At 36.9% G+C, this 14,259-nt stretch overlaps 1 protein-coding gene across 3 annotated transcripts; it reads left to right on the top strand.

Moving 5' to 3' along the window:
* The first annotated feature begins 1,640 nt into the window (after positions 1-1,640).
* On the top strand, positions 1,641-14,248 carry LOC127427727 (E3 ubiquitin ligase TRAF3IP2-like). 3 transcript variants are annotated; one of them, XM_051675515.1, is made up of 9 exons: positions 1,641-1,816; positions 3,761-4,371; positions 7,076-7,118; positions 7,445-7,509; positions 8,270-8,367; positions 8,468-8,536; positions 8,839-8,949; positions 10,743-10,817; positions 12,430-14,248. In XM_051675515.1, the coding sequence occupies exons 2-9, from the start codon at positions 3,774-3,776 to the stop codon at positions 12,574-12,576; spliced, it is 1,206 nt and encodes a 401-aa protein (XP_051531475.1). In that variant the 5' UTR covers positions 1,641-1,816; positions 3,761-3,773; the 3' UTR covers positions 12,577-14,248. The 3 variants fall into 3 exon arrangements, with proteins under 3 accessions (XP_051531475.1, XP_051531477.1, XP_051531476.1); XM_051675516.1 differs by lacking the exon at positions 1,641-1,816 and adding an exon at positions 2,775-2,879; XM_051675517.1 differs by lacking the exons at positions 7,076-7,118; positions 7,445-7,509.
* The last annotated feature ends 11 nt before the right edge of the window (positions 14,249-14,259 follow it).

The raw sequence follows: 14,259 nt of genomic DNA, 5'->3' as shown, positions 1-14,259 counted from the left end.
GTCTCTACAACAAATCATTGGTCAGGAAATTAGCAAGAATTAAACACCTGGTGCACTTCTGCGCCATTTGTACCATTTGCAGCTGTTTGGGGGAAAAGCTGGAAACAGGGAAATTCACTTATATTATATGCAAAGTTAAAATCATGATAATGATTAAAATTCAAACTAACACATGTCTAGGTGTACAAAATTTTCCAAAAATATATGATCTGGGATGGGTTTTTTTTTCTTAAAAGATTAGTCATTAGTTGGTGATCTGCCACACCTGAAGCAGCCCATCAAAGGCCTGATCACAAGCTCATAAATGGCACCAGGAGTGATCGAGCAGGAAGCGATCAACAATATGCAGTGTTGTGAGTCCCAAGGTAAAGGGGGTGAGAAAATCTGCTCCAAAAACTGCTAATTATTATGCATGGGTTGCTGTCAGAAACCACTTAGCTGGTCTACGTCAGGCCAGCTGTAGCTATTCTGAAGTTTACAAGATCCTAAAGGCAGAGAAAATCCCTATTTCTCTATCAGCAGTTAAGAGAATAGGTCAATGCTTTGATATCAGGTGATGTTGCCAGAAAATAAGGATCTGGAAGGCTCAAAGCCTCTTTATGCAGGGATGACCACCTGCTGAAATGTACAGTTCTCGAAGACAGGAAAAAAAATCCTACAAAAACTGTCAGCAGAATTCAAGACCTCAGAAAACAAGACCCTTTCAACAAGAACAATAACCGGAAGGTTTCTTATGTAGTTTTTGTGTCAAGAGGATGTGTTATAAAGCCATTGCTGTCTCAGAGAAAACATCAAAGACAGAAATAAGTTTTTGGCAGAACATGGTAAGTTTGATTCAGAGTTGTGTGGAGTGATGAATCATGATTTGAGTTGCATGGTGATGCTCCAGAGAGGTGTCTTTGAAGATCTGGTGAGAAATACAATAGGGAATGCATCTCTACCACAGTGAAGCATGGAGGAAGAGGTGTCATGGTGTGGAGAGCCTTTTCAGCTGCTTCACTGTGAAAAGACAATTAATGCTTTGGAGTACAGGACAATAATGCAGAAAGGCTTGCTTCCCACAATCGAGAAGTTTTTTTTTTTTTAAAGAGGAACGATCAGATGTTATTTTGCTCCTGCACACACTGCAAAAACCACCAAGAAGTGGCTTGAGAACAAGTCCATCAGGCTCATGTTTTGGCCTGGTCAGAGTCCAGATTTGAACCCTATGGAGAATATTTGGTCTCATCATCTGGTGGAAGCCACTGAGTGGAACAACATTGACTCTTTCTGTAAAAAGCTGTCTGCAAGTTTACCACAAGGCTTAAACTTTTAAAGCAATCAAAGGGAAAAACTATCTCGTATCAAGTTAAATTATCTGTTTGTTCAATTCTAAATATAAAGGCACTCCAAGGTAAGCAGCATAAGGGTATTAACATACATGTTCAGAAAGCATGTTATAACAATGGTAAATGCAAAACAAATAAAAGTAAAACAATTTAATGCAACGGTAATATTATGGTCAATATATATGAATGATATTTTGTTATATGCATCAAGTTTGGACAGCATGGCAGGATTAGCCTGATGTCATGTGTTGTTTTACTCCACCCATCACCGTATATAATTACTGTATGTCCCACCTCGGACACACACGAACCGAAAACGCACTTTGACATCATCCCGTTTGATATTGAGCTATTAAACTATTATTGACACATGGTTTATAGATTCTGTGTAAAGTGTTGTAAAAGGTGAGAAATCGAGATGTCGAATAAAACGCAAACAAACATTTGACTTCCTGAAGTGACTGAATTCAGCTGCTGCTCGCGCTCAGGTGAGTCTCCTGTCAGTTTGATTAAAATAGGCTTAAAAATAAAAAATCAGTCGCAATTAAATCATAAAATCATCAAACGAAAAGATCAGAGATGAAAAGTGTTGAATGGTTGACAATCATCAAATCATTGTCTGTTTCCCAGTTTGACTTTTTAACATTTAAATTAAATATATCTATATTATATAAATATATACATTCGAATAATACTTACTAAGGCTACAATAAATTAAATACATATTAACAATAAAAAAAAATGATACAATTTCAAGGTATTATTTAATTTACAACTACTTCTACTACTACAAATATTAATAAAATAATTATATAGCACCTTTTACACACCCAAGGATGCTTCAAGAATATAATGTAATATTTAATATTACATTTTTAATATTTTAATGAGTCATATTAAAATGTACATATTACAAGTATTTAAATATATTGTGTATAAATATAATTAATTTGCATAATAATATATGTATATGTAGCCTGGTTTATTTGTTTGTTGAGTGTTATAGAAAACATTTAAATCAGATTATCAGTGATAAAGCACGAACGTTAAGCTTTATCAGAATGACTTTTCCTGCCAGTCAGACTGCTTTTTCCAAACTTTATTATCCACTTTTGCATCAAATACTGGTTAACCAACACTTCAACTTTTTCAAGTTTCAGACCTTTGGTTTTATTTGCACATTTGCTCTTGTGGCACATAAAGGTTGGCGTTTTGTGTAAACTGCTTGCATGGCTAAATCTCTCAGATGTGGTCTACAGTTTTGCACAAGTTGCAGAATTTTAGCATATAGAGATAAAGAGTCATAATGCAGTTTGTCCTATTTACAGCTGCTCGAGGGGTGCATGGGAGTATGATACACTTAGGCCTAGTTTTTCCCTGCACAAAACAACACTGACCTCTTTCTTAACCATAATACCTGGTCACTGGCCGCTTTCAGAAGTTTTTATAGTTTTAATCACAGCAGTCACAAACATGTTCTCATAGCTGAGCACGCTTCAGAGAAACTGCAGTTTGTAAATTCCAGCCCCCTGCAACACAGTGAACCTTAACGTAAGTTTGAAGAACTAACATTTCATCTTTAATTGTTTGTTGACTGCAGAGAGATATGTGATGGTGTATTTATATGGTACAATAGTAATTCTGGAAGTCAGAAGAATACAGATCAAATTTACTTTGTGTAGATATGAAGTTACAGATTAACATCACTTGAATTACACTTATGCATAGCATTAAAATACTGCTTTTATTCTTATGCTCAATTTACACATTTGCAAAACGTTCTGTTCGCATGCAATTTTTCATGCTTGCAATTTGATTGACGCTATCACAAATCTTTAATCTGCGCATGAAAATCTTTCTTTTACGCTTGTAACTTAATTTACTCTTTTACGGATCTTACTTTACACATGCAAATATTTTAGGCACTAATTTACCTTCATGCTTATACCATCAATTAACAACCTCGGAGCTCACGGCAGTTCAGTTTTTAAAAGATTATAAGTTAAAAAAATGTATTCCCTTATGTAGAAAATGAATGGGAAGTCCATAATGTTGGGATGGTAATTCATAGCAAATACCTGTTGTGTTTAAAAATAGTTTACCCAAAAATGAAAGTTCTGTCATTATTTACTCAAATTCATGCATGTCGTTTCAAACCTGTATGCTGTTATTTTTCCCTTGAAACACAAATGGAGACATTTGGAAGAATGTACAAGTTCCTTTTTCCATACAACAGCAATGTATTTTAACCAAATCTGTCAATGACAATAAAGAATAAAAAAAAAACTTCATTCTTGGGTGAACTAAACCTTTAAAGTAAATTCAAGGTCAGTTGTAGGCTCTGTTTTATACCAATAAATGTTTGAAAGCTGGAGCCACTGTTCTAATCTCCAGAAAACTGTCAAATATGAGGTGCTGGTTCTCTTCTTCAGATTTGCGAACCGCATGGCCCGCCTCAGCGAGCAGTACATATCCCCAAACTCTCCAGAGGAGAATGACGAAACCAGGAGTGAAGAGTTCGAGTCGGGACTTCTGCCAGACCTCCACAACAACAAGAACCATCCCACAACCTTTTCAAGAACAACAGAAGAACGTCACATGATCCACCAACATGACACAGTCAGCCATCATCTACCACACCATCTGTCTGCAAAATACGGCCATCAGACACCCTACCCCAGCTGGGAGGATCCAGAAAGAGCCAATCCTGACGTCTGGCAGTACTCGGGTTACAGAGCTGGTTCTCCTCACAGTCTACCCTCTTGCATCTACCAGACCATCTCAGATGGTGGTTCGTTCTATCCCAGCAGACCTCACTCGCTTCCAGGCAGTTGTAGTGTGAGTCTCACTGGTCTAGAACAGCCCAGATCTCTGCATTCAATTCCTCCATTGGCACATACACACCCTCACCTCTCGGCCTCTTACCCCAGTCCATACCTTCATCCACCATGCTGCAGTCAGTATGGTCCACCTCAGCACCATGTGGCTCCTGTGCATCACTGCAGCTCCAAGCCTGGACATCACCTGCCGAATGGACACTCAGGTACGTTGCAAGAAAAACTTACCGTCAAAGGTGTTTGGAACACGTTTACATTTCCTTCTTAAAGATAAAGGTTCTTCAGTGGTTCTTCAACAAGTCTCTATATAGTTCTTTGGAGATTAAAAAAAGTTATTAATGTTTCGTTATACAGTAGGTCCTGAAAAATAAGAGGGATTTGTGACATCAACCAAAAACATCACATTCCCAGTGGGTCAGAAGTTTACATACACTCTGTTAGTATTTGGCAGTAGCATTGTCTTTAAATTGTTTAACTTGGGTCAAACGTTTTGTGTATCCTTCCACAAGCTACTCACAATAAGTTGCTGGAATTTTGGCCCATTCCTCCAGACAGAACTTGTGTAACTGAGTCAGGATTGTTTTTAAGTTCTGCTCACAAATTTTCTATCAGATTGAGGTCAGGGCTTTGTTATGGCCACTCCAATACCTTGACTTTGTTGTACTTAAGCCATTTTGCCACAACTTTGGAGGTGTGCTTGGGGTCATTGTCCATTTGGAAGACCCATTTGCGAACAAGATTTAATTTCCTGGCTGATGTCTTGAGATGTTGCTTCAATATATCCACATAATTTTCTTTCCTCATGATGCCATCTATTTTGTGAAGTGCACCAGTCCCTCCTGCAGCAAAGCACCCCTACAACATGATGCTGCCACCCCCATGCTTCACGGTTGGGATGGTGTTCTTCGGCTTGCAAGCCTCACCTTTTTTCCTCCAAACATTATGATGGTCATTATGGCCAAACTGTTCCATTTTTGTTTCATTAGACCAGAGGACATTTCTTCAGTAAGTAAGATCTTTGTCACCATGTGCACATGCAAACTGTAGTCTGGCTTTTTTATGGCAGTTTTGGAGCAGTGGCTTCTTCCTTGCTGAGCAGCCTTTCAGGTTATGTCGATATAGGACTCGTTTTACTGTGGATATAGATACTTGTCTGCCTGTTTCCTCCAGCATCTTCACAAGGTCCTTTGCTGTTGTTCTGGGATTGATTTGCACTTTTTGCACAAACCAACGTGCATCTCTAGGAGACAGAATACCTCTCCTTCCTGAGCGGTATGATGGCTGCGTGGTCCCATGGTGTTTATACTTGCATACTTTTGTGTATAAATGTTTGTACAGATGAACGTGGTACCTTCAGGTGTTTGGAAATTGCTCCCAAGGATGAACCAGACTTGTGGAGGTCCACAATTTTTTTTCTGAGGTCTTGGCTGATTTCTTTTGATTTTCCCATGATGTCAAGCAAAGAGGCACTGAGTTTGAAGGTAGGCCTTAAAATACATCCACAGGTACACCTCCAGTTCAGTACACCTCCTATCAGAAGCTAATTGTCTAAAGGCTTGACATAATTTTCTGGAATTTTCCAAGCTGCTTAAAGGCACAGTTAATTTAGTGTATGTAAACTTCTGACCCACTGGAATTGTGATACAGTCAATTAAAAGTGAAACAATCTGTCTGTAAACAATTGTTGGAAAAATTACTCATGTCATGCACAAAGTAGATGTCCTAAACGACTTGCCAAAACTATAGTTTGCTAACATGAAATCTGTGGAGTGGTTAAAAAAATGTGTTTTAATAACTTTAACCTGTGTATGTAAACTTCTGACTTCAATTGTATTTGCTGAGAAAGGACCTCTAATAACAACAATTCAATATGTATTAAAAAATATATTTTAAGATTTACGCATTTCAATTTCATAACAAAATTCCATCAAATTTAATTTAGTATTCTTTAACATAATAAAAAAACCTAAATATTTTTATTTAGTAATATTTAGTCATATTTTTAATATTTTAATATTTTGAGTTTTGTTATAAAATTAGAGTGCATAAATCTTACAAAAGGCTAAAATGTAATGTGTAATGATTAAATAATTATAAAAAGATTAAATTACAACTTATTTTAATTATAAATAAAATATACTGTGTATTATAATTATTCAGATAATTAAAATATTGTATCAGATGAGTAAAGCACTGAAATGACATTACAAAAAGTAGCTTTAGAAGGCAATACATCGTTTATTTCCATATTATTGAACACAAGCCTATCATTGGCCTACAGTCCACAGCAATCCATTTTTGAAATTTTTGGAGTGACTCACTTTGGTTGCGTTGTGTCTATACTCAGCGTTTTTAGTTGGCAGTGTAAAGTTAAACGTAGTTTGAAACTTAGAATAACACGTCTTGAGATCCCTGCATTCAGAATTGTGCTCCGTCCAGCTGTGTTTGAATGCAAGTACGCGTTCTTATGTCAAGCAAGCCTGAGTGTGGATTTTGTCTATAAAGCTGGAGTTTTGCTTACTGCCCCCTGCTGAAAAAGGTGGCACTTCAAACTTGAATTGCTCCCTTGCAGTTCAGGGACATGATTAATTGCATTAATATTTTTAACGTGTAACTTTTTATATAATTATTCACTCTGAATTAACTGGTTAAATTGCCAGTCCTAATTTCAATATTACACAGAGGCTTGTAATTCAAGCCCACCTTTACAAAAAAAATTTTTTAGGTGGAACAGTGGTACAATGATAGTATAAGATGACAATACAAAATGATTATCATTTTCATGCATCTTAATATTTACATTTTACTTCAAAGAATACCATGGTACACATTCGAAAAACCTTACCATTTGTGCTAGTGTGAACTCTTAAGTTTGCTTCTGTTAGCATGTATGTGTTTTATTTTGCACAGGCCTGGCACACTACAGACAAGTGGATACACGCTTTTCTGAAAAGTGAGTTCGCTTATCTGCCCAAACTGTCATATTAACTCAAAAAACTTACAAAGTTTTAAAGTTAACTGCATAATTTTAATTTGCTACACACTAATATAGACAAAGTGGCTTTAAATGGGCTAAAAACAGCCTACAAACGTATGATTTGCAACTTTGTTATAGTCCAGTAGCATCTCTCAAACCCATAAAGCATGTCGAATTTGCCGTTAGTTATAAAAATCAAGGCATGCTATTGCAATTTAGAATTGATTGTGTGTGAGCTTTTTGTGTACATATAGAGTGGCATGCTGCCTATATCTGGCTCTTTGGTTTCTGTGTTTCTGCAGCAGGAATGCATCTCCAAAATGCAAACCGGCCGGTCCCAGTATCACTCACCTTTCTCAAGAGCAGAGTGAGTACAGTTTCCTGTCTGCACGTCAACAAGACCAAAACTCCTAAAATAATGCAGCGACTGCGTCAGCAGTTTAGCTATTATTAAGCGCTTTTAAAGAGAACGTGGGTCCCTCTCAAGCGTTTCGCAGTCTGACCGCTTCAATACAGGAGTTTTTGTAGTCTGCTGACCACCGTTGTGCAGGATGTCTGCATTTCGGCCAAAATATGGCACGTCCCGGCTAATATGGGAAAGTTGGTAACCCTACTTTTGACCGACGCCATATAGTCCCCTTTACAATTGGTACATATTTCACAAACATAAATCGGAAAACAAAGTTCTGCTCATGGTTATCTCGTTTATCTGCTATTAATTGCCTCAAGTGTCTTTCAAAGATTTGATGTCACTAACCTGGCAAACTTTGACAAATCCAGCATCTAGATCTTCTTCAAAATTGCTTGTTAGATCAATGCGTTACCTTGTCAACTACTACATTTCCAAGCAGACTGATAAAGAACGTGCACGCTCTTACTTCTGTAAGTTGCGTAGCGCCACTGCACCAGCCAATCAGATTGGCAATTGCCAATTTCAGCCAGCTCTTGTCAGTTGTGTAATATGCGTTAGACGGTCAGTCAACGTGCTGTGGGCGGTCTGTAGGTTTGTCATTTTTGGCTGAGACTGTGAATCTTGTGACCACAAATCAGCATATGTGCTTCTGAGTTTACACTGTAAGCTGCTTTGATCTCAATTTCACATTTATTTCATCTTTTGTTCCACACAGGGAAAGTTTTTGTCACATATGAGGCCGACAACGAAGAGCATTTGAAGGAGGTCATCAAGTTTGTAGCTTTGCTCAGGAACAACGGTTTCGACACACATGTACGCCTCTAGTCGTTTTTATTGGTACTTTTTAAACTTTTCTGCTGTAAGTTACTGCAAATATGGATTTGAATGAGTTCTGGAATCTTTGTGTTGACAGATCGATGTTTTTGAGCAACAACTGAACAGCATCAGTAAAATTGACTGCATGGAGAGATACCTCAATGAAGTACGTAAATATACAGTGATGGAAGTGACGTCATCATCGTCTGAAACGGAGTGCAATGCGCTCAATTTGCCCTTCAATTTCCAGTGTGACAAATAAAGCACATATACTGTAATATCAACCATTCTATAGTTTGAAACGTTCCTAGTTGCATAGTTTGAATGCATCGTTACATACTGCATAATGTTTCACATGCTATTTTTAAAAAATTAGTAGACAATATACAGTACTGTGCAGCATTCAGTAAGTAGTAAGCTAGTTTTCCATTGCAAACATACTGTAACTCCCCATCTTTCTACCTCCAGAAAGACTACCTGATTATCATCATCATTAGCTTGAGATATTACGAGACCATAACAGGCATTAATATGGACAATGACGAGCGGACATCAGACACCATGTACATTCACAAACAGGTGAGAAAATGAAAACCCCTAGTTGTGGCGTAAATGGGCACTAAATCACAATTTACGCACTATAAAATATTTGAGCATTGCACCTTAAACTGTAAAATGTAACCCTACGTATAAACTAATATTTACGGAAGCCTCCGACCACTAGCAACTGTTGGAATAAAAAAGCAGACTTATTTAATGACATCAATGAGCTCATGTTTTGCGTGACAGACTTCAATCCTTTCGACATATATGATGATGTTGGCATTTACACTCGTTTACATTTACGAGAGAGAATAAAAAAAACTTAAGCGGCTCTTCAGCATGCAACCGATCTAACGGTGCAGTTTTCAGGATGCGTTGCCCGGTGTCAAGTTTCAACATATTCAAAATATATATATATGATATTAAAATGAATAAATGTCTATTTTTCCAGCCTGTTGTATTAGTATTTATTTATCACCCCTTATTTATTTAAGATACAGTTCCTATAATATTGTTATTTATACAGGGCAAATATACTATTTATTAAATGTAGCTACTTTTATTATGTATCCTATTTTAATGGGGATTTAATTTATTACAGCTAACAGTTACTTGAGCAGACAAGGTTTGAACATCAACCTTAACAAGATCAAATTGAAGTTCAAGGCTGTATAACGCTTCTGTGTACAAATTTGAAGGCTGTTTATTGGATAATACAGGTAAACGTCATATTATGCGACTACGCATATCTTTACGGAGAGTTTGTGACCTACTAGTTAAGTCTTGCCTTAAGAACAGCTGGTGCAACCAAATTAAGCACTGACTTAGTTACAAACTAACTAGTAGTTACTAAGCCCTTAGTGTGAACTTTACGTCCTAACTTACGTGAGAACTTACGCACAGCTGGTGCAACCCTACCCGGAAGAGTATGTGCCCTTCTCAAGCACTCTGATGAGCGCGCGCCAGCAGTCATGCACCGAACTCCCGCGAAAATACTAATGAACAAATATTAACTCTGATAGTGAACACAAAGTGCTCCAGTTGCACTTTAATTGAACGAACGTGTGATGGAAAATATTCCTGTTCATAGGAGGTTCATACACGCCATGTTAATGACACGCAGTGACACAGAGGAGATGCACGCATACTCTATTTCTGTGGAGTGATAAAATAATGAAATTAAATCTCAAAAGTTTTGCTTCATGAGAAATAAGGGCTAGTGGGTTTAATCAAAGAACATTAAAATAACCTGTGAAAGTGAAGAAATTGGGACAGAAATATTCTACTATTGCATAATATAATATAAATATAATAGTTTTATTATATTTTTTTATTTTACAAAAAAATGAAATTTTTCCAAGAGTTCCAAAAGCAAGTGTAAATGTAAAATTGACCAAAATTCAAGTTGACCAAAACGAGACATATTTTAAGTATTTAGAAATATTTTGATATTTAAAATATTATTTTTCATGCCATTCATAAGTTTTAAAGCCTTAAAAGGAAATCATGTTTCCCTATTTTATTATTTGACATATATTTGAAGTTAAATATGTAAAAATAACTTAAGATGTATGAAGCACACATAAATCTTAAGAAGTATGACAATTTATATGACAATTAATCGTCATAGCCCTAAAACAGATAATTAAGGTCATAATTGCAATTATTTGTTTGACAATTATTCGTCAGCCAAATTTCATAATTGTGACAGCCCTGGTTGTGTTAATTACACAAATGTATTCAATTATAGCGCAAACACAAAATTTGTTGTGGTGTGACTCGATATTGTCGAGGTTTTTGAGTTGCTCTGTTTGTTTTCTCTTCATCAGCTACAAAGTGAATTCATTCAGAACGGCTGCAGGAACTACAGATTCATTCCTATTCTCTTCCCTGGAGCCAAGAAGGTAACAGTGTGAAATCTTGACAGGGTTATTGCAATTTACCTCTAAGCATTTCGGCAAATCAAGGCATGCTTATAATCTTGTTAAACAACAAAACCAGTTAATCCAGTCCCACATGCTTTCTCTACAATACTTACAGTATATCTTAAGTGCACTTTCATGTTTGCAAAAGTTTTTTAAATTAAAGGTGAAGTGTGTAATGTTTTCGATATTAAAATACTTTCTTTTAGCCTAGCTAAGACAACTATTAGTAAACTATTCATGGCTTCCCAAACACTGTGACTCTGTGGAGCTATCAAAAACTCGCTTTGTTTGTTTGAGCAGCCCGTCAGCAGATTTCCGAAATGTAGAATGGCAGGGGAAGAGTCAGTTTTGTTTATGAGTAAAGGAGCGGTCACACATACTTTTGCCTGGCAAAATTCCACAGGTGAAATACAACGGGAATCCGCGTGAGCGTTAATTTCGCACGCTGGACTTCCGGTGGCGAAGAGTTTAAGTTTGGTGAACTCTGACAGGTGAAATCGCCATATTGGCCAATTGGAAGTTGTTTGGTTTGGCAGTGACCTCTGTGTGGGCGGTGCTTTGTATACTGCTACACTGAATATTCACAAGGAAATCATTTTAGCGGCGAGTTTCTGTTTATCTTCACTCTACTTTAGTATAAAGTGCAGCATAAAAACGGGCTGCTTGGCAGATATTTTTGTGCTTATTTCACCCGAGGAATTTCGCCGTTCTAAGGTATGTGTGGCCATGCCTTAAAGCACTACCTGATTTGCTAGGGTTAGGTTTAGGGGTTGGGTTAGAGTTTCTCCAGCCAATTAGGTAGCACTTTATTGATGAATATTACTGAATCGTCCAATCAGGTATTGTGTGCCTCATGAATATTAATGACTCTTGCTCTGCCATCCTACATTATGGAAATTAATTTAGCTCGACACAGCAACATTGACTCAAATGATGGCGCATGTGTTTTGGGAGGAATTTTTGAACAATAGCAGACGGGAAGGGTGTTTTTATTTTTGCAGTTCCATTTTGGTGCCACTAGTGGAGCAGACAATTCACACTTTACATTAAATTCTGTTTATTTGGGGGCCTGGGTATCTCAGCAAGTAAAGACGCTGACTACCACACCTGGAGTCGCGAGTTCGAATCCAGGGCGTGCTGAGTGACTCCAGTCAGGCTTCCTAAGCAACCAATTGGCCTGGTTGCTAGGGAGGGTAGAGTCACATTGGGTTAAACTCCTCGTGGTCACTATAATGTGGTTCTCGCTCTCAGTGGGGCGCGTGGTGAGTTGTGCGTGGATGCCGTAGAGAATAGTGTGAAGTCTCCACATGCGCTATGTCTCCGCAGTAACGCGCACAACAAGCCACGTGATAAGATGTGCGGATTGATGGTCTCAGACGCGGAGGCAACTGAGATTCCTCCTCCACCACCCAGATTGAGGCGAGTCACTACGCCACCACGAGGACTTAGAGCACATTGGGAATTGGGCATTCCAGATTGGGGAGATAAAAAAATATAAAATTCTGTTTATTTGAATAATAAAAACATATTTCTGGCTGTTGCAGATGACGTAGTGTTGACATGTTGACCTGTTGTATTTTCTTGTTTGCAGAGTTACGTTCCCACTTGGCTGCAGAATACTCATATCTACAGCTGGCCCAAAGATCGAGACGATATTCTCCGCAGGTTAATGCGCGTGGAGAAATATAATCCTCCTCCAATCGGCTCTCTGCCTACAATCGTTTCAATTCCCCTGTAGCGTCAACAGGCAAAATCTTATGTCTTTTGACATGGAAATACATGGGCTGTGTTCGGGATACCATGCTACTCATACTACTTCTGCAGTATGTAGTACGTATATTGGGCCTCATTCATGAAACATGAGTAGAATAAATTTCTGTGTAATCGTTTGTCAAATCATTCTTGCATAAATCACACTTGAGTTTAATTGTTTTCGCGAACAATTAGTTCTGCTCATATTTCTCGAATGAGACTCACTGTGCACAGCGCACACATTTACAGAATAAGATATTTTGCTGAAATGTGCGGCATTTTAAGAGCACACCACGAGGAATACTGTAGCACGCAATGCCCTCAATTTGGCTTTCCATTTCCAGTTTTCCAGACGAATGAAAGATCAACTGTTATTTTAAACATCTTGTTCTCTGCTCATTTGACCAGACTGCCAACAGTTCAGACATTTTGACACAAAAATTTATTAAAAATGCAAAATAACCGACCGTATTTGCTTCTGAGGATAACTGGCTGCCACTCCCTGAATTAAACATGTAGTGAGATTATGTGACAACAGTAATGGCATACTGTACTATTTTTGGAAATATTTGTTACATACTGTTTCACATACTATTTAAAAATAAAATACTCTGTAACATACAGTAAGCAGTACACAAAATCTACCAAACAAGACCACAGAAATTGAAAAAAAAAAAAAAAAAAAAAGTACCAAAAAGTTGTCCATTGTTAATTTAAATAAAACGTCATTAAAATCCATGATTGTTAAGTGCAATCTGGTGTAAAAAAAAAAGTGAGTCAGAAATGAATAAATTATGATACTTTAAGAAATGATAGATTTGATAATATTATTCTAAATATTTTGCATTTTTTAAACTATTTTGTGAATCAAAAGAGTGATTGAGGACGTTTCTGTTAAACTGTGACTTAAAACTGTGACTATAAAATGAAACATTGTTTCGAAAAGTAGCTAATTATCATTTTGCAGCTAGCAATAGTCATGCACAAGCAGATATGCACATTTATTTATAGTGTTATACTTCTCAGATTTGCTGTTCTGTTCTTTGTGCAGAATTTCTAAACATGTTTAATTGGATTGCTTAATAAATAATCATAAAAATCACATTTAAACTCTGTGTGGCTTTGTGTCTCTTAAGTGCTGCCTTTTAAGCTGTGCATCATTTATGAAATTTCATTGTGTTTTCTGAAAATATTTTGTGGATTTCCAAATTGAAATCTTAATAAAAATAAGCAATTATACAATAATACTTGGCTATGTATCAATAATGGTTGTTTATTATGATCTGCTAAACTGGAGTAGTGCTTGCACATTATATCTGTAACAGAGATGCAGTGTTTATTTTACAAGGATATTAGTGTTTTAATACAAGAGCAAATATCACCATTCTTGAACCAGATCAAAACTAACACTCACATTGAATTAATAAATACTATCAAAACTGAAATTATTCTCACAAACCTAGTGTAAACAATGAAATAGTTACCATTACTTGCAACTGGTTAGTATTCTGGAATCTGAAACGTTTTTCTATTTTGATATATTTGTATTATAATATATGGTTTAATAAAGGAATTTACTGTAATAACCTCACAAAGACCTGGCAAATTTGATGTTCCAGTGAAATGGCGCATTTCACACCCTGTACAGCAGCATTTACTTAAAAAACAC

This window comes from Myxocyprinus asiaticus, chromosome 37 (genome assembly GCF_019703515.2).
Source record: "Myxocyprinus asiaticus isolate MX2 ecotype Aquarium Trade chromosome 37, UBuf_Myxa_2, whole genome shotgun sequence".
Lineage (NCBI taxonomy): Eukaryota > Metazoa > Chordata > Actinopteri > Cypriniformes > Catostomidae > Myxocyprinus > Myxocyprinus asiaticus.
This window is presented reverse-complemented; position numbering and strand designations above follow the sequence as displayed.